Source organism: Python bivittatus, unplaced genomic scaffold (assembly GCF_059951505.1).
Source record: "Python bivittatus isolate LINGU-HERP-01145 unplaced genomic scaffold, Pbiv_v1 ctg000610_np1212, whole genome shotgun sequence".
Taxonomy (NCBI): Eukaryota; Metazoa; Chordata; class Lepidosauria; order Squamata; family Pythonidae; genus Python; species Python bivittatus.
This window is the reverse complement of record NW_028277088.1, coordinates 13,012,090-13,032,339: the sequence shown is the minus strand read 5'-3', so window position 1 is coordinate 13,032,339 and position 20,250 is coordinate 13,012,090. Positions and strand designations below refer to the sequence as shown.

The window sequence follows — 20,250 nt, the reverse complement described above, 5'->3', positions numbered from 1 at the left end:
TGGGTAAAACCTCCCTGGAGGAAAAGAAACTTCAGTCAGCAGATTAGTAAGAAATGATGCATTTTTTCAGGAATTGGATCCAAGGAAGCAGGTTATCACCAACCTCTTGTATTTTGGTAGAAGTGAATGCTGAAAATTCATGAGCATGGACTACAGATAGTTCTCACTAGGGAAGCTATGAGGAAATCTGCATTGCAAGTACTCCCTATTCTATACAATAGTTACAGACACAGGCACTCTGTACATTTATGTCTTTATGAGAGAGAACTGTTTATACACATGTATGAGTATGAACAGAAAACCCCAAGGGAAAGGTAGACAATACAGGATTATTGGGTAAGTAAAATGTTTGGAGAAAAAGTATTTTGAGAGGAGGAGGATAAATGCAAAAATGTTCAGGCAGGAGGTGCTTAGGGGAAGACAATTAGCAGAGCATGAGGATACCGACTTGTCACCACATAACTTGTTCAGAGATCTACTACTTTTTAAAATCAATTAAAACCTTTTCATAGATCTCACCTCGATGAATATCACTACAGGTAGTCCTCAAAATCAGATGGAGCTGAATGAGTGGTACTTACGACTGGTCCTCGAAGCTCTGGCCTTCCCAGCACCCCCATGGTCACGTGATCGCCATTTGTGACCTTCTCTGCCAGCTTCCCACAAGCAAAGTCAATGGAGAAGCCAGCAGGAAAGGTTGCAAGTTGCTCCAGTAAATCGCTCGCACCCTCCCCTGCCTGGCATCAGACATCCCCAGCCCTGCTGCGCTCACACCATGCCTTACCTGCCTGCTGGCCTGCTTGCGAGCTGCCTGGGACTCACTTAACGACCCACAATGCTCGCTTAATGACGGCAACGGGGAGTGCCGGGGTTGCTGTTGCTAAGTGATGCGGCCGCGTGATGTCATGCTTTACGACCGCATCACTTAGTGATGAAAATTCTGGTCCCAGTTATCATTAACCAAAGACTACCTGTAGTCCTATTTAAAATACACTTTTGTGAGTGAATTCCATGAGATTAAATGCTAATATTTAACCACTGAAAGAAAGTACCTCTTTCATGGGATCAGTTTAAAAGTGGAGGAAATTACTTTGACCAAGGAATTAATTCTACGATGAAGAACAAATTCAGTCTAACTGGGCTGCTATTTATTAGTTATGTTAACTGCATTTTATCTAATAGTTTGCCTTCATTTATGGACCAAAATATTTAATACGGGTATTTAAAATATGTGTATCTCTTCTCAAAGATTACATATTTATTCATAGATATCCAGCCATCTTTTTTTTTTCTTTGAAAACCCTCTTAGTTTCATTTTTGGTCAAGTCGGGGCTGCATCCATTATGGGGATTTTTCTACATTTTGTTTTCTTGTTTGCAAAAATAAAGGAACAATTGTGGGGGGCTGGTTACCTGAGACAGTCGCGAGGACCAAAAAAATGTATATTTGAGTCCAGTTTTGATCATGGAAATATGCTGAATGGTTCAGGGCCAGTCGCTCTCAGCCCAATCTATCGCACAGGGATTTTATTTTGGGAAAAGCTGGAAACAGCCGTGCTTGGTATGCTGACAAGCTCATGGAGAACGAAAGGCGATACCAATTTAATAAGAACGATTTCATCCCAATCAATTACTCCCACCACTCTTAAAGGATGGGTTTACACAACATGGGAAACTCCTGACTAGGGTTAACAAAAGCCAGTTGCTGCGCTCAGGAACATGCTATGTTCCAACCGGTAAACTATATTTTGACATGAGATGGCTTGGATCAGTGTTTCTCAACCATGGCAACTTTCAAGATGTGTGGACTTCAACTCCCAGAATCCCCCAGCCAGCACAGCTGGCTGGGGGATTCTGGGAGTTGAAGTCCACACATCTTGAAAGTTGCCAAGGTTGAGAAACACTGGTTTGGACCGCCGAGCGTGCCAAGGGAATGGCTGGGTCTCCCACCACCGCTGAAACAAAACGCACCCAACCCCTAATCCAGCCCAAAGAGTTCAGTGGTGGGAGGGGGCCAAAGGGTCACCCAGTTCAGTTCTCGGGAGCTTCCTCCGAATCCGGACGCAACACGCTCATCCCGTACCTGCAAACCATCCATCCATCCATCCATCCATCCATCCATCCATCCATCCATCCATCTTTAATTGTGCCCCGGAGCAACGACCCCCAGGGCACCCATGAGGCGGCCTCGGCAAAGCCGGCGCGCCCGAGCCGCCGAAGAGGAAGGAGCGGGGGACGGAGAGAGGCGGCCGGGCCGGGCCGGGCGGTCCTGCTCTTTCCCCGCGGCGGCCGCCCGGCTTCCCTTCGGAGCGCAGCAGAGGCGCAGGCGGGGGCGCCGCGCTCGCCCTGCCCTGCCCTGCCGGGGACGCCTCGCGGGGGTTCCCAGCGCCCTCCACCCCCGCGGCCCTGGGCAGCCGGGCTTCCCCGCCTGGGCTCGCCTCGCCCGGCCTCGCCCGGCCTGCCTGGCAGCCAGCGAGCGAGCGAGCGAGGGACCGACCTTCCCACCCCCTTGAACCGGAACCGTTCTTGCAGAAGGCAGCCTGGGGGTTTGCTGCTGCGGCTGCTGCCGGAGGAAGAGGCTCTCCGGCGCTGCTCCTCCTCTTCCCCCGATCCTGCAGGCCGCTGGCTGGGAGCCGAGGGGAGCCGCCGGCCCCGGCCAGCCGAGCAGGGCAAGGCAGGCGGCCGGCCGGCCATGGCGCTGAGGCTGCACCCGCCTCCTCCTCCTCCTCCTCCGCCTCCGCAGCAGCTTGCGCGACGGCCGGCGTAGCCCGGCTTTGCAGCACTGCATGCCACTGCCGGCGCAAGCGGGTTGCATGAGCCTCTGGGCAGAGCAGCAGCCGGGCAGCGCGGCGGGTCGGAGTCGGAGCCGGAGCCAGAGCCGCCGTCCCCGCCGCCGCCGCCCCCTCCTCGTCCCCCAGCGGAGGCGGCGGCTTTCCACGCCGCGTATGGCTTCCCGCCGCCGCTGGTGACTCTCGCCGCCGCCGCCTTCCTTCCCTTCTGGATCTCCCCTCCCCGCCCCGCCTCCTCCGCCCCTGCTCCCGCTCCTCTTCCCCGCCTGGCTCCAGCCTCCCTCGGCTGGCCGGCCGGTCCCGGCGGCAGGGAAGATGGGGAACGCGACCTCCTGCTGCGTGTCGTCCAGCCCCAAACTGCGGAGGAATGCCCATTCGCGGCTGGAGTCTTACCGGCCCGACACCGAGCTGAGCCGGGACGACACGGGTTGCAACCTGCAGCACATCAGCGACCGGGAGAACATCGACGGTAAGAGGCGAGTCAGGAGAACGTAGGAACACGCCGGCGCGGGTGGGAGAGGACTACCGGTCTCCTTACGCAAGCCTAGAAATAAAGGAACAGGGTGAAAGGGTGCAGGAGCCCCGATTTGACCCTCCCGTGCTGGTGATGCTTCCTCCCCCCCACCACTGAAAACTAAACATCAGCTTTGGGATTCTTGGGGTGGTAGCAGGGAGACGGTACCTCTGGGCATGTGCAGTCTGCACTTGCAGTGTGGGAAGGCTGGTCTCAGAGAGCCAGGTCTGGGGATTGCACTCCTGGGCAGCAGATAATGAGTGGCATGAATGGTCTGCATTTGGACAGTAGTGGGGTCCCCTTCCGGCCCCAGTCTCAGGCACCTCAAAGGTGGATGCATGGGTGGGCAAACTTGGTTTGAAGGAACATGGGATCTTCCCAAAGCCTAATCCCATAGCTGGAGTTGAAGGCCTTTCCCATATTTCTGGTTGCCTCAGCCATAGCTTACCAATGAAGGCCTCCTCCTTTCTCCTGGATGGTCCATAGAAGTCCACCATCTATTCACAGAAGAGCCTTTTCTTCACAAAAAAATCTGGAACCATGGGGCCGTTGGATGTGCCCCAAGATTTTTTGAAGCAATTTCCATCCAGCAAGGCACACAGCTTGGTGGACATTCAGATTTATGATTATGTCTGTTAGTCCGGCCCAAAGAAAGTTGGAAAAAGCATAGGGAGGAAGCAGACACATCATTTTTCCCCTCCCCTCTCAGTCCACAAATGACTGTGGGGCATTGGTGGGGTAGGAGCAAAGAGTGGCATTGGTTCAGGGCCCCACATTTAGATAGGGAGGGACCCATCTGTAGGAAGGCTGAGGATTTGAAATGATCTGAGCGGTACTTGTCGTTCAAAGCAGTTGAATCCCAAGGGTTATTTAGTATTTGGGTCCCTACCCCAACTCTTTTTACTGAGCCATTGACATCAGTGGACAGGAAACTTTAGAGAAGAGTTGGATGGAAAGATGCCCTGAGAAGGATATGGGGGTAGGGTGGGGGGCTGAAATGAAGTTTCTGCCCCTGGGCCTCTCAGCCTTTAAAAGGGAGGCCCTGACAATAATCTTACAGTGTACACTAAATAATCCATACATGTGGACACATGTTCCTTTAGTTGCATCTCAATTTCTCTTCTGCTAGAGGCATGTGGGAAGAGGGTTGCTGTAGTTACATCACAGCCAGAAGTGGTTCTTCACTGTGTTAATAGGGAGCAAAGGATTTGGAGCATAACATCCCTCTTCGTCCCCATCAAACTATATTTCTTCTGCATGTGAAAAGTATCTCCCACCAGAGATACTCCACTTCTCTGTGGAGCACCATAGGGCAATTTGCTTTCTGGAGATGACAATTTGGGGTTGTGAGAGAGAGAGAGAAAAGGCCTTTGCTATTGCTTTCCAGCCTTAGAAACCAGCCAATCAAAGATCAATATAAAGTAGCATCTTCCCAGGTGATCTTCAACAGAAGAAAAAGTGATTTCTTCTCTTTCCCTTTTACTGTCTGGGCATTTGGTCTTGTAACACATAAGAATGCCACCCTTTGGCACTGTGTACTTATAATAGGGCTTTCTTCTGTACGGGGGTGCCTGCAAGGGAGGGAGGGTAAAAAAAGTCAAGATGGTGGCTGCAAATGTATCCCTTTGTACACATGTCACGTGAGATGCGTGTCAAAAGGGGCATGGTTTTAGTTCTGATGGCCATCTTGACTTATTTGTCCCCTTCCGCCCATGCTGATGCTTCTCCTCATCCTGTTTAATTTGTAGTTTTAAGAATCTGCTCATTGATTTTAGAGACAAATTGGGGTCTACCTGATGCCACTTTCGGTACTAGTTAATATGGTATCGATATATAGAGCAAGAACCCTTATCCTTGCATGTTATTTGAAAACTAAGAGAAATCTAATTTACCTGTCATGTCAAATATATGGCGTTGGTTAACTGAAATCCAGTTAATTCTTCTCAACCTGTTTTTTATGTCTGCATTTATATAAACATTGCTTGCTGTACCATATCATAATCAGATTTTTAATAGAGTATAGCTTAATTGGAAATAATGGCATTTGTTGTTGTTTAGTTGTTAAGTCGTGTCCGACTCTTCGTGACCCCATGAACCATATTGCGCCAGGCCTTCCTGTCCTTCACTAGCCTCCCTGAGTTTGCTCAGTTTCATGCTCATTGCTTCAGTGATGCTATCTAACCACCTCATCCTCTGCCGTCCTCTTCTCCTTTTGCCTTCAATCTTTCCCAGCATCAGGGTCTTCTCCAAAGAGATCTCTCTTCGCATTAGGTGACCAAAGTATCTGAGCTTGAGCTTCATTATCGATCCTTCCAATGAGCAATCAGGGTTGATTTCCTTTAAGACTGACTGGTTTGACCTCCTAGCAGTCCAGGGGACTCTCAAGAGTCTTCTCCAGCACCACAGTTCAAAGGCATCAATTGGAAATAATGGCATACATTTTCCCTTAAATAATGTGTGGAAATTGATTCAAGTACAGTCTTACCCATGTCTCCTCCAGTGTCCCACAGTATTTAGTAGTGTTTATTCCTATATGTGTGTGTTTAAGATTGTAACCTGAAGATGCCGTGAATTAATCTCAGTGATTAATCTCAGATTCTTAACTTTGCCATGATTATTAATATAGAAAAAGGGATTGCTGCCTTTCTTAAAATATGCTCAGCGCTGTATAGTATTTTGTACCTTTTTGAAGTAAAGTGACTATTATGAAAATGTTTGTGTGTCTGTGTGCAAAATATTCCAAGTTTTTATGGGTTTGTCATCTTGGTAGAAGCTACATCAGGAGGAGATGTATGGTCTGGCCTGGCCTTTCTATCCAGCTCAAGAACTCTTGGAGTTGGTTTATATGTAAAATTATTAGTAGACAAGTGTTGCTTTAAAAAAAGAAAGAAAAGGCATCTAAGTAGATGGGAAGGATTAGTATTATTATTACTATTATTTCACTTGAAATAGCACAGTAATATTAAAAAATGTCCTGCGATATGTAAGAAGACTTTTTAAGATGTCACTGACCCTGAATGCATTTTCTGTCTGTTGCTGATCCTGATAGGCTTATTTTTGATGGAAATTTGGGGTTTGGTGTTTACCAAATTAACTAAAGGGCACTTTTGTTTCTCAGAGGGGCACAGTGGTGTATAGTAGTCAGAGCAGTAAAGATCTCTTAGTCAGAGATTAAAGCCTTGGTACAACATTTAATAGGATAATTCCTAGGAACAATTGACATGGAAATCCATGGCTAATTTATGGCATTTTTTTCCTATATATGTGTGATGTTTCCCAACATTAAGAACTGTTATGGTGACTGTACTAACTAGTTATGCTAACTGAATCTCAGGTTTTTGCAAACTGCAACTATTGTATGAACTCCATTAATTAAGGTTTAATGTTGCTAAGAAATGTCTTCTGCTTCTTAATTTGTGTTACCTGATAGAAAGTTTAGTAAAGACAGGAAAGTGGATTTAGAAATTTTAAGATGTGTAAATGCTGGTAGAGAGGTTTTCTTGTCCATGAGCATCCTCAAGGTGGATAGGGGGGCAGGTGATGAAATGTGTGTCAGGATGTTGAGACATAAATTCTGTCTCCCCCTGTTTCATGCTGGTGTCACGATGCCCATTTTGTCATTTGGGAATCTTTATGGCTAGCTGTGGACACCTCTGATATGGATTGTTGTAGGAGATTAATGTTTGTCAAAAGAAGCAAAAATGTCTTTCTATAAAAACATGTTTCTGCCCACTTTGCTACAAGGAAGTGAGATTTGGGTATGTCAAGAGAAATGTAAAGCTAAGTTGAAGGCAGTAGAGTTGGAGGGCTTAAGAAGTGTGAATGGTAAAATAAGAGATGGAATAGATAATGAATGAATTTGGATTGAATGCAGACGTGTGTACAGTATAAAAGAAGTACGCTGAGGTGGTTGATCATACATACATAATGAATTAGGGTCAAACAGCAAAGCAAACATGAAGGAAGACTGAATGGGCTGAGAAGAAGAAGACCGAGAAACTCCTGGCTAGAAAGAAGCAAGAAGTTTAAAGAACAAAAGGCAACACATGAAGCAGTGTATGAATGTAGTAGAAAACAAGGATAGTTTGGAAGGATAGAAAGGCATAAAAGGTATAGTGAACGCTGTTGTATAAACTAGATTTAGCTATTTTTCCTTTTTTAAAATCTCATGCCTTTTAATTTCTTTATCTTCCTGTTTCTTTCCTGCACTTTGCATAATGTTGCTTATCCTGAAAGAGAACAGCATGATGGATAAATATATACGTTTAGTTGGTTACAGCTGGAGGGTTTTCCATAAGCGTAGCTCTAAATATTGGCTATCCAGACATTTAACCTCACATTCAAGAAATAGCTTACTCAACAGAAGGCTCATAGATACAAATCAGCAAGATTAGGCTCTTGGTTGCATAGAGGGGAGATACTTAGCAGAAAGCCAAGTATAATCTCCGATTGTGATGGAGGAGCCTTCTCCTGTGATGGTTGGTTTATAGAGGAGCAAGTGGTTTGAAGTTCCTTTGGAACAGGAGAAGACCAGGAAGTGTTTGCAGCAGGTGTGAGTGGAACCATATGTGACCTGAAATAGTGACATCTTAGTGGAGGCATGAACTAAGCAAACTCAGTTGCAAGTAAAGACCAGGCCAGTTTTATTAATGGTAGTTTACATGGCAATGAAGGTGTTGTTCTAAGGTACCTTTCATTCTTTTCATTTCCCATCCAACTCTGGATGATGGGCAGAGAACATATAAAGTTTTCTATCCAATGGTTGAAATAGAGCTTTTTTGGGGGAAAGTACCGTGAATTGGAGAACTTTGTCAAAAATAAGACAATCAGGGAAACATTAGTCCTGGAAAACATGTTAATTGAACAGATTAATCATCTTAAGGGCTGAGGGGAGATCACAGCATACAACAGAGTGATTTGAGCAATCTTAAAAAAGAGATAATCTACCGCTAGAATGGCATCTGTAGAGGTACACAGAGATGATTTTGGAGAACATATGCAGAGACCATTAGCAAAACATGAGCTCTGTCCAGGAAAACAAGTCAGCATGTGAGAGAAATGTAAAGTTGCCACGCCCTGACTCTCCTTGGTATAAGAGGGAGGGAAGGGAACCACTAGCAGGCTTTTAAATTAAATTAAATTGAATTGAATTAAATTTTGAATTCTGTTACTATAGCCTATAGCAGTGAAATTGAAATCCCATATTTCTTGTGGAGTCTATTGCCTGGCTTGGGGTGACATCAGTTTTGAACGTGAGCTTCAGTTGGATCTTCCATACCTTTGAGAAGATGAATCGAAAGCTGAAAAGCTTCCTTAGTGATCAAAAACAATAGTTCCTTTTGGCTGGAAGGAGTTACTTGGAAAGGAAAGCGCAGGGGAGGAGCTTGACCTGGAACTCGAGAAAGAATTGTAAAAGTGTGGCTCCCAAGATGAAATTATAAGCATAGGCATGTACAATGTAGGCGCAGCTGGAATCTGCATGATGGATGATGGCCTGAGAAAGGAACGACTGAGCTGAAAAAGGGCCTGCTGAAAGTTGAAATTTCATTTAAAGACAACTCCTTTCTTGGTAAGATGAGTCATGAGTGATCAGTATAGGAAATTAAGGCATTTATGGTAAAAATTGGCAAAGTGGGCTCTGGAGACAGAGTGGATTTCACCTTAGTTGAAACCATCTGAATTCCTTTTAAGGAAACAAATAGTTTAATACAAGTAGATCAAATGAGCATTTCTCTACCTTAGTGTAGAAGCTGTAGTCATGAAGACGTTGGAGAACTGCTCAAACTTGCTCTGTGTGGAAAGAAGGATCTTTGCCAGCTTCATTCCTTAACAACAGCATTGAGAAATTGCCATGTTAAGATCAGAGGCAATAATTTCACTGCTACTCTTATTCCATATGTAGGGTTGCCTTAATGTCACAAGCCAATCAAGGGAATTGTTGCACTTATGGGCTTTATGGAAATCATTCGTAGCTCTGGTTTCTTTCATTCTTGTAATAAAGCAATTCTGCTGTTCAATTCACATTTTTCACTGTCAAATCCAGATCAGAAAATGGAATCCTGTGTAAGTCTGCCCCTAATAAAACCCATTCAACCTTCCTTTTTATGGTATGTTTATGGTATGTATTGTTCTACATGGTTGATAAACTCTTTTCAAGGGATTGTTTTCAAAGTGATTTATTTGCCAGACAGGGAAGTTTATTTTCTTTAACCTTGAATGTGTGAACTGCTTCGATCCAGGACAGAATTGCTCAAGAACTTTTAGGTATGCCAACAACATGCAAAAGACTGAATATCTCAAAATAGCCATAAAACATTCATTTTAAAAATACTGTTTTTTAGTGGTTTGTTTAAAATACTGTATGGCTTGCTTAAAAATATATTACTAATGCAGTCATTCAGTTAAAGTGTGTTGGGACCCATTCGGTGTGTAAATTGAGTGAAATATTAAATGTATAAGTTGGGAGAGAATATATTTTCAGTTACTAAATCATTTTATAGCCTTTATAATTTTAGCTTATACAGAGTGGGAAAAAATGCCAGAGTGGTTATACATATGACTTCCTCATTAAAATGTGAGCCTTTTCTCAATGTTAACGAATGAATGAATTCCAATCAGAATAATAAATAAATTTGAACATAATTTTACTCAGAATTCTGAGCCAGCTATACGCAAACAAGGAATAAAGGTATTGGAGTTCTTGTGTACAGAATTTGTTGTTGGTTTAGACAACAAGGCACAGAATTTCGCAGTGGTCTTATTTCCTGATAAACTGTAGGAAATACTAATATTCCTATTACAATTTAATTATGCATGCTGTTTGTTCAATAGATGTGACATATTGCTGTGCAGAAAGAAAATGTTTATAATTTGAAACATTATTAGCATGCATTGCCATTGAAATGTCAGCCACTGCAATTTCCAACAGAATTTGCACATATACATACAAAGACCAGTTGTCACACAATTGTTCTAAGAGTTGAGTTGCTTCCGTAACTTAAATATCAACTGTCATTTATATAGGGAGCAGCAACAAAGCAAACCGTGACAGAAGCTGTGTACCGTGCATGAATCTGTGTACCGTGTATCCAAAGAAATGGGCAGCTATAGCAAAATGATTATTTAGCACATGGTAGTGTGGTTTTGTTTTCTGTGAAGTAGCTGGCATAAAAATGTGATATATGATGCTGCATAGTTATATCTGTCAGGTTTTGGTGTGTCCGTATGAAGAGAACAGGGAAGTTGCAGGGAGAATGGGGTAGCAAATCATTACCAGGCCAACGTTTGTTTACTTCTCCTGTGGAGTTTCCCATGTGCATGACTGATTCAACAGTTTATGGGCCTCTTGTCTGTTATGACATTCTTCTTGCATTCATGAGACCTCTCCACAATTTCCAGATAATCAGTACAAGAATGTGCCTTGTCTCCCTTTGTCCCTTTTGGGTGAGCCTTGGAAAAGTTTATTGCAAACATAGATGTAGACACAATTCTCCTGTTTTGTGTTAAACTTTGTTGCTAATCTGAAATAATGGGTTTGGCGGTCTGAAAAGCCAAATTAAATTTGGAATCTATCTGCAATTCCATTTCTTGCTACATTTATTTTATAGTAAATGATCAAGCACTGACATTTGCAACTTATTTCTCTTTTTTAAAATATAATTTTATTAAGATTTTAATAAAGATAAAAACTAACAAACTAATATTTAGAATAAAGAAAAGAAAGAAAAAAAGAAAAAAAAGCCAAAAGTGCAGGAAAAAAGTTAGAAAGAAAATATAAAGAAGTAGCTGCCGATTTTCTTTACAGCAGTTATAGGTATTTACCTCTTACTCTATGGTTACAGCATGACTTTCATTTTTTTTCTGTAATCTATTTTTTTTCTAATCATCAAAACCATATATTATCAGTTCATTTTTTTCTGTTTCATGAAAAAGGTCCATAAGGGGTTTCCAGTCAGCAATAAACTCAGATAAAATCTTTTCTCTGACCAAAGATGTCAGTTTGGCTATCTCAGCAAGTTCCATCATCTTCACCATCCATTCCTCCATTGTGGGTAATGTTGAATCTTTCCACTTTTGTGCATATAATAATCTCACTGCAGTTATCATCTATAAAAACAAAGTTCCATGACTTTTTTCCAACTGTTTGTCAATCAGTCCCAAAAGAAAAGCCTCTGGTTTCAATTGTATGTTAGTCTTTAAAATCTTCTAAATTAGTATATGTATTTCGTTCAAAATTTCCTAGCTTTTTTGCACATCCACCATGTGTAATAAAATGTCCTCTCTTGTTCACATTTCCAACTTAAATTTGAAGTATCTTTATATAATCTAGATAGTTTCTCCAGTGACATACAGTATACTAATGATATATCATTTTATAAAAATTCTCTTTGAGTTTAAAACATAATGTAAATTTCAGTCCTTTCAACCACATGTTTTCCCACTGTTCCATTTGTATATTATAACCAAAATTCTTAGCACACTTTATCATACATTCTTTCACTTGTTGTTCTTCCATTTCAAATTTAATTAGAAGTTTCTCCATTTTAGCAATAACACACTCATCATTTCTACACAGTTCTGTTTCAAACTCCGTCTTACACTGCTCAAAATCAAAAGTTCTTTTGTCTACTTTAAATCTTTCTAATAATTGTACAGAAGAGAACCGTTGACAAGTGTATCCTTCTGCCACCAGATCTTCTTTTGATTTTATTTTACATTCTCCTTGATAAAATTCTAATATGTCATGATAAGTTAGCCATTTATGTTTACTTATCATTTCTTTTCTATAGTATGCTTCTTGTGTGAGAGCCACAAAGGTATTTTTGGTTACAACCTGGGTTTGTATCTATTCCATATTCTCAGTATGGCACCTCTAACAAAATGATGAATCCCCCTTGGCAAAATTCTAGTATCTCACAATGAGTTAGCCATTTGTGTCTGCCTGTTATTTCTCATCTATAAAATGCTTCTTATGCTTACAGCCACAAAGGTGTTTTCGGACACAACCTGGATTTGTATCTATTCCATGTTCTCAATATGGCACGTCTAACATAATGATTTTTAAAAACTACATTAACCTTAGCTTTTTCATACCATAAATATCTATGCCACCCAAATCTCAAGTCATGTCCTTTTAATTCCAAAAGCCTATTTCTCAGCAGTATCTACTCTTTCATCCAAACTGAACAATAAGCTGCAAAGTATACAGTAATTTTAAATCACGTAAACACAATCCTTCTCTTTCTTTTTACATCTTGTAGCGCCTTATGTTTAACTTGTGGTTTTTTCTCTTACCGCACAAATTTAGATATATCTTTCTGTCATTGTTTAATTGGTATATCAGTTGTCAAAACAGGTATTGTCTGAAGCAAAAATAACATTCTAGGCAAAACATTCATCTTAATCACAGAAATTCTCTCCAACAACGACAGTTGCATTTTCTCCCACTTTAATATATATTTTTAAACTTCATTCCATGTCTTAACATAATTGTTTTGAAATAACATACAATTCATATTTGTCATAGTGATGCCCAAGTATTTTACCTTCTTCTCAATCTTTAAACCTGTTTTATTCATCAATTCAGTTTGCTCTTGTATTTTCATATCTTTGTTAGCATCTTTGTCTTCTGTTTGTTAATCTTGCAACCTGCGAATGTCCCACATTCTTTTAATTTTTCCATTAATATTTCCAACTATTTCTCAGTAGTGTTGGTAAAATATGTTAGTGTGGGAATTGGCAGGCACCTGTATGGACTTTGCTTTTGCTTTGGGTAAAATTAGTAGAGTGTAAATGTTGAAAATAAGTTAATACATCATTTCTTTTTTCCATCATGTGGTAAGAATTTCTTTTTAAAGGTAGGAATGATATTGGGAACTCCAGTTATTATCTTTATTCTCTTCCCTCTTCTGTTGGCAAATTGCAAGATTATCTACTGGATTTTATCTTGATAGTTCTAATGCTGAAATTTACTTCCTATCCATTTCCTGTCTTTCCCCATTCTCCCCAGCTCCTGTCTGTTTAGCTTCTGTGAATTTATGACATCCAAAAAGTCTAATTTTTTTTTTTTGCTTGCCTGTCATTTCCCTGCTAAATATGTCCAAGTTCTGTAAAAGTTTCCTGCTAAATTAAGCTCCCTAAATGAATTGGTTAAAATTGTATTGATTTCATTAAATAGGTCTATTATTAGGATGTCTTTTCAGATCCAGTTAAAGTTGCATTTAGAGAAAAAGTATTATGCTTAATTCAATTGCTAAGGCTGATATGAGACAGTCTCTGCTTTCATCTTCTATACAGAGCTTTTTATTAGGTTGATTCAGCATTTTATTCTTTGCTGGGCGGTACAGAACAATTCATGGATGGTATATTTTATGTAGAACATGACTGAACAGAGCAGAACAGCAGTCTGGTATCAGCCACAAGGGAGCTGCGTCATTGTTACTTCTACGGTCCTTGTGATTTGGATGGCCAGAATCCATGGAAGTCTGTGTTTTCTTGGCACCTCTAATATATGAGACTCCTTTGTACTGAGTGAAACGTGTTGCTCCTTGAGGTCAGTGCTATCTGTACTTAGGCTGGTTCATATACTGAGCCATGGTTCTTTAATTATAGCTGGTTGAATTAGCCACCGTTGACTGGGTTTGTTCATCATCACCCAGTGTGCTAAGCAGAATCAAGGCAACTAGAATACAGCTCAGTGTGATGTATGAACTAATGCCAAGAACTAGGGTTAGGATACAGAATCTTGGAAATTGAGAGAGGAATTCTCCAGCCCTTTTTTATTAGTGAATTCAATAAAGCAGGCTTTGAATTTATTTTTCCCAGGCTGATGGGCTAAGAATCTATTTCTTTGGTAAGACTGTAATGACCTCTCTCATCTGGTGATTGTTGGTTTCTAGAGATTCTCCTTCCTTCTCAACTTCAACACAATCTCTCACTTGGTGACGACATGCAGGAGAACTTTCTCCTCAATGGCACCTTTCCTGTGGACAAAGCAAAGGACTTAGGGAGAAACTAATGGGCTTTTGTTATGAAAATTGGTGTTCAATGGGGATTGGAATGGAATGATCTCCCCACAACTAGACAGAAGTTCTGAGAAAAACATTAAAATTACACAAGACAAATTACCAAAGGTTTTTGTCTTTTTTTTGAGTTGATGGAAAATTTAGGGCTTGTTGATATATGGCAATTCAAGAGAGTATACATATTTTTCTGAAAGGCACAGATCCTTTCAAGAATAGAAATGATTTGGATTTTGAAGAATTTTGCTACCAAGGTTTATAAAGTAGAGATATAAACAAAGGTAATATTTTTGGAAAATAATCCTGTGAGTTTGGTTTATAAAAGGAAATCTAGTTCTTTTAGATGGAGACTAAATGAAATGTTGCTACAGAAAGAAGCAATAGTGGAGGATTGTAAAAAGAAATTAAAAGAATTCTTTGAAAATAATTTAGATAAAGGAACTGATTTAAGAATGATTTGGGACTCAAGCAAAGCTTTTATCAGAGGTTATTTCATATAACACAATAGTGAACTCAAAAAGAAGAGGCAAGAGAAAACACAAGCTATTTTGGATGAGATAAAAAGAAAAGAATTAAAGAAATTTCCAGAGAAGATAAGTATTTCTCAACAAATTAAGCTTTTACAACAACAGCTATCTAACAGCTATCTAGTAAGAGAAATGGAAATAAAAATGAACTATGTAAAGCAAAAAAACTTTGAGTTTGCAAACAAACCAGGGAAATGGTTGGCATATAAATTACGAAAAGAAAAAGAAAAAAAATGGTTTTGAAACTACAAGAGGAAGATACTGTATTAATAAATAGCGTGGCCATGCAAAAAAAGCATTTCATCAATATTATTCTAACTTGTATAAAGCAAGTGACATCTCTCTGGAGAAAATAAATGAATACTTAAAGAAACAAAATTTAGTGGAGGATTATGAATGGACCTATAACAATAAGAGAAGTTTGTGAAACTATAAAAGATTAAAACAGGAAAGGTGCCTGGACCAGATGGATTACCAGGTTCTTATTATACATGTTTTGAGGATGAACTTTTACAACCTTTACAAAATACGAGGAATTCTATTTTACAGGGAGGAAAGATGCCAGAGAGTTGGAAAGAGGCCAGTGTAGCATTAATATCTAAAGAGGGACAAGATTTGACTTTAACAAGAAACTGTAGGCTGATACCATTATTGAATAATGACTACAAGTTGTTTACAATGATTGTGGCTGATAGGTTGAAAATAATTTTGCAAGAATTTATTCATGAGAATCAATGTGGGTTTTTACCTAAAAGACAGTTAAAGGACAATATTAGAAATGTATTGGATATTTTGGAATATGTGGAGCAACATAATGAAAAACAAGCTGCATTGATTTTCTTAGATACAGAAAGTGTTCAAAGTTTTGGAAAATATGAACTTTGGAGAGAACTTTATAAAATTATTAAGATAGATTTATACTTCACAGAAAGCACAAATAGTAGTTAATGGAGATCTAACAAAGTCTTGTGAAATATAAAAAGGAACAAAACAGGAATGCCACTTTCTCCGCTGTTCTCCTTGAAATATTGAATAGAGATATAAGATAAGATGAGAGGATTGTGGGAGTAAAAACTAAAAAAGAAACTTATAAGCTAAGGACTTTGTCAGATGACTTGGTGTTGATTTTGGAAGATCCTTTAAAGGGAATTGAAATATTGATGGGAAACTAAATGAATTTGGGACACCAGCAGGTTTTAAGATTAGCAAACAGAAGATGAAGATGTTAACAAAAAACATGAAAACAGAGGATCAAACAGAATTGATGAATAAAACAGGTTTTAAAATTGAGAAGAGAGTAAAATATCTGGGTATCACTATGACAAAGATGAATTGTATGTTATTTCAAAATAATTATGTTAAGACATGGAATGAAGTTAAAAAAGATATGTTAAGATGGGAGAAACTACAACTGTCATTGCTGGGGAGAATTTCTGTGATAGTAATAAATGTCTTGCCTAGAATGATTTTTTGTTTCAGACAATACTTGGTTTGACAACTGATGTATCATTGGCAAACAGTGGCAAAAAGATAAATCTAAATTTGTGTGACAAGGGAAAAAAATGAGTTAAATATAAGGTGTTACAAGATGCAAAGGAAAGAGGAAGATTGGATTTACCTGATTTGAAACTGTATTTTGCAGCTTGCTGTTTGGTTTGGATGAAAGAGTGGGTGCTGCTGAGAAATAGATGGTTTTTGGAGTTAGAAGGACATGACCTGAGATTTGGGTGGCATGTATATTTGTGGTACAATAAAGTCAAGGTAAATGTAGATTTTAAAAATCATTATGTTAGACGTGCCTTATTGAGAACATGGAATAGATACAAATCCAGGTTGTGTCCGAAAACACCTTTGTGGCTGTAAGCACAAGAAGCATTTCATAGATGAGAAATAACAGGCAGACACAAATGGCTAACTTATCGTGAGATACTAGAATTTTGCCAAGGGGAATACAAAATACAAGAGAACAATTGGTGGCAAAATGATATAGTTGCCACTAGTTTTCTTATTTATAATTATCAGAAAGATTTAAAGTAGGCAAAAGAGCTTATGGTATTGAACAACGTTAAGCCTGATTTTGAAATAGAATTGGGTACAAATGAACGTGTGATTGCTAAAATATATAAACTTTTATTGAAATTTGAAACAGAAGAACAAGTGAAAGAAAGTATGAAAAAGTGGGCTAAAGATTTTGGTTATAACTTAGTGTTATTTTTTTCTAATTGTGATTGGATTAGTAAACTACCATGCAGAGAGAAGCAATATAAAAATTATAAATAAATACATTCACAGTAAGATATGTATACCATGTCACAAAGGATATCTGTAGTTTATACTGATTTTTAGAATGCCCTTTCAGTTTGTGAATGTGAACAACTCCTGCTGGGGTTAAAAGTGGGTGATGAATATGGTATGGTGGCACCAGCCCAAGAAATTGTTCTTTCATCTTCCCAGGATTACACAATAAAGACGACGAATTAGCTGGCGAATACTGGAACTTGGCTTTCCAGCTTTTGCTTGCTATATTTTGCTGATCTTTCCAAAGGCTAAACAACTGTTTCTCAACCTTAACAACTTTAAGATATGTGGACTTCAAGCTAGCTGGGGAATTCTGGGAGTTGAAGTCCACATATCTTAAAGTTGCTAAGGTTGAGAAACTCTGGGCTAAACAGTGAAGGCGTTGCACATTCTCAGTATGAAGGCAATATAAGAGCCACTTTTTATTAGTTCTAGTTAATCAATTAGTTTTGATTAAATGCATGCCATGCTTTCATCATGCTCCTTTTGGTTGCTTTCACTTTTTCCTACCTCTACCATGCCATACCCTAAACCTGGAATTGTGTCCCTTTTGGTCTGGACCTCAGACCTGGAATTTCCTAACTTCAACCAATGGGGCAGTGAACTTGAGATTTTATGAATACTTGGTCAAAGAACAGACACATTTTTAGCATGTTAAGAAAATGAGATTTGGATTTTGGTGAGACAGAGAATGAGGAATAAATACATTTGCTTTATTCTACCATATGTTTAGCACTGAACCTGAATCAAAATATTGAGTGGGTCTACTAAATCCCTGATTCCATTCAGTCTCACTCTCCATAGCTGCTATTTACTATACATAGATCCCCATTCTATTCTACTACAGCTTCAGTGCCCACCTCCTTTCTAGTAATTTATTTATTTATTTATATATATATATATATATATATATATATATATATATATATATGAAAGAAAGAAAGAAAGAAAGAAAGAAAGAAAGAAAGAAAGAAAGAAAGAAAGAAAGAAAGAAAGAAAGAAAGAAAGAAAGAAAGAAAGAAAGAAAGAAAGAAAGAAAGAAAGAAAGAAAGAAAGAAAGAAAGAAAGAAAGAAAGAATAGGTTCACTGTCTCTGGCTCCATTCAAGGAACTGGGTATTTTAGATTTCCCAGACATTCATATCCATTGATTTTTATTTTTCTCTTCTGTTCAAGAGAGAACAACCCAGGGTTTTTCATTCTCGTTATTTCATCTCCTTAGTTTTGTAATAACACACAGTAGAGCACTTGGAAAGATAACTAGTGCTTTTTAGAAGCCAAGCTGCCTTGCGCAGGATTGGGTGTTGTTTGGCTGTGCATTTTGAAAATGGTTTGATACTCGCATCATAACAAATGAGAATTGCGTATGAACAATCCATTAGTTTCAAATGCACATTCATTTCAATTAAACTTGTGTGAGGAGTTGTATCTTTAATTTCAGTACGGCAGCACAACTTCTAAACCTAGCAGCAGGTGATTGTTGACCTTCTCTCTCATCTACAATTAATGAATCAAGTCTTTAATTTTTTGTTAGAACTATTTGAACTGTAGTGGTAAGGCTTTTATTAAACATATTTGACTGGGGTTTTGAGTATGTGATTTTTACTAAACAGAAAGTAACTGATAGTAAGGACATTGGTTTAATAGTCAAGTGTGCTATCTTGAGAGTAAAAAACATCAACCTCCTTTTCTCTTAGATTTTAATTTTTTTATAAATGTTTATTGCTTTTTAATTAATAACAAAAAAGAAAAAAGAAAAACAAAACGAAAATAATACACTATCAAGAAGAAGAAAAAACATTAAAAAGTGCTATTACAAAAACGTGACAAAAATGCAACAAAAGAAATAAAAACTTAGCATAGTATACCATTATAACAGTAAATAGTTACAAATCTGGCTATATTTGTTGTTGTTGTTTAGTCGTTAAGTCGTGTCCAACTCTTCGTGACCCCATGAACCATATTGCGCCAAGCCTTCCTGTCCTTCACTAGCCTCCCTGAGTTTGCTCAGTTTCATGCTCATTGCTTCAGTGATGCTATCTAACCATCTCATCCTCTGCCGTCCTCTTCTCCTTTTGCCTTCAATCTTTCCCAGCATCAGGGTCTTCTCCAAAGAGATCTCTCTTCGCATTAGGTGACCAAAGTATCTGAGCTTGAGCTTCATTATCGATCCTTCCAATGAGCAATCAGGGTTGATTTCCTTTAAGATTGACTGGTTTGACCTCCTAGCAGTCCAGGGGACTCTCAAGAGTCTTCTCCAGCACCACAGTTCAAAGGCATCAATTCTTCGGCGCTCGGCCTTTTTATGGTCCAGCTCTCACAGCCATACATTACTACTGGAAAAACCATAGCTTTGACTATGCGGATCTTTGTCGGCAAGGTGACGTCTCTGCTTTTTAATGTGCTATCTAGGCTTGCCATAGCTTTCCTCCCAAGGAGCAAGCGTCTTTTAATTTCATGGCTGCAGTCTCCGTCTGCGGTGATCTTGGAGCCCAAATAAATGAAGTCTGTTACTGCTTCCATTTCTACCCCTTCTATTTGCCAGGAATTGATGGGTCCAGATGCCATGATCTTAGTTTTTTTAATGTTGAGTTTCAAGCCAGCTTTTGCACTCTCCTCTTTCACCCTCATCAAGAGGCTCTTTAGTTCTTCTTCACTTTCTGCCATTAGGGTGGTATCGTCCGCATATCTGAGGTTGTTGATGATTCTCCCTGCAATCTTAATTCCGGCTTGTGATTCTTCCAGCCTGGCATTTCTCATGATGTACTCTGCATATAGGTTAAATAAGCAGGGTGACAGTATACAGCCTTGTCGTGCACCTTTCCCTATTTTGAACCAATCGGTTGTTCCGTGACCGGTTCTAACTGTTGCTTCTTGGCCCGCATACAGATTTCTCAGGAGACAGGTAAGGTGGTCTGGTACTCCCATCTCTTTAAGAATTTGCTACAGTTTGTTGTGATCCACACAATCAAAGGCTTTTGCATAGTCAATGAAGCAGAAGTAGATATTTTTCTGGAACTCTCGTGCTTTCTCCATGATCCAGCGAATGTTGGTGATTTGATCTCTAGTTCCTCTGCCTCTTCGAAACCCAGCTTGTACATCCG

At 39.6% G+C, this 20,250-nt stretch overlaps 1 protein-coding gene across 2 annotated transcripts in view; it reads left to right on the top strand.

Annotated features, from left to right (window-relative positions):
* The first annotated feature begins 2,974 nt into the window (after nt 1–2,974).
* Nucleotides 2,975–20,250, top strand: part of CCNY (cyclin Y) — a 107,466-nt gene continuing 90,190 nt past the window's right edge. For both annotated transcript variants that reach the window (XM_088150821.1, XM_088150819.1), the window contains exon 1: nt 2,975–3,257. In XM_088150821.1, the coding sequence (XP_088006947.1) occupies nt 3,104–3,257 (154 nt within the window). In that variant the 5' untranslated portion in view covers nt 2,975–3,103. The remainder of the gene's footprint in view (nt 3,258–20,250) is intronic.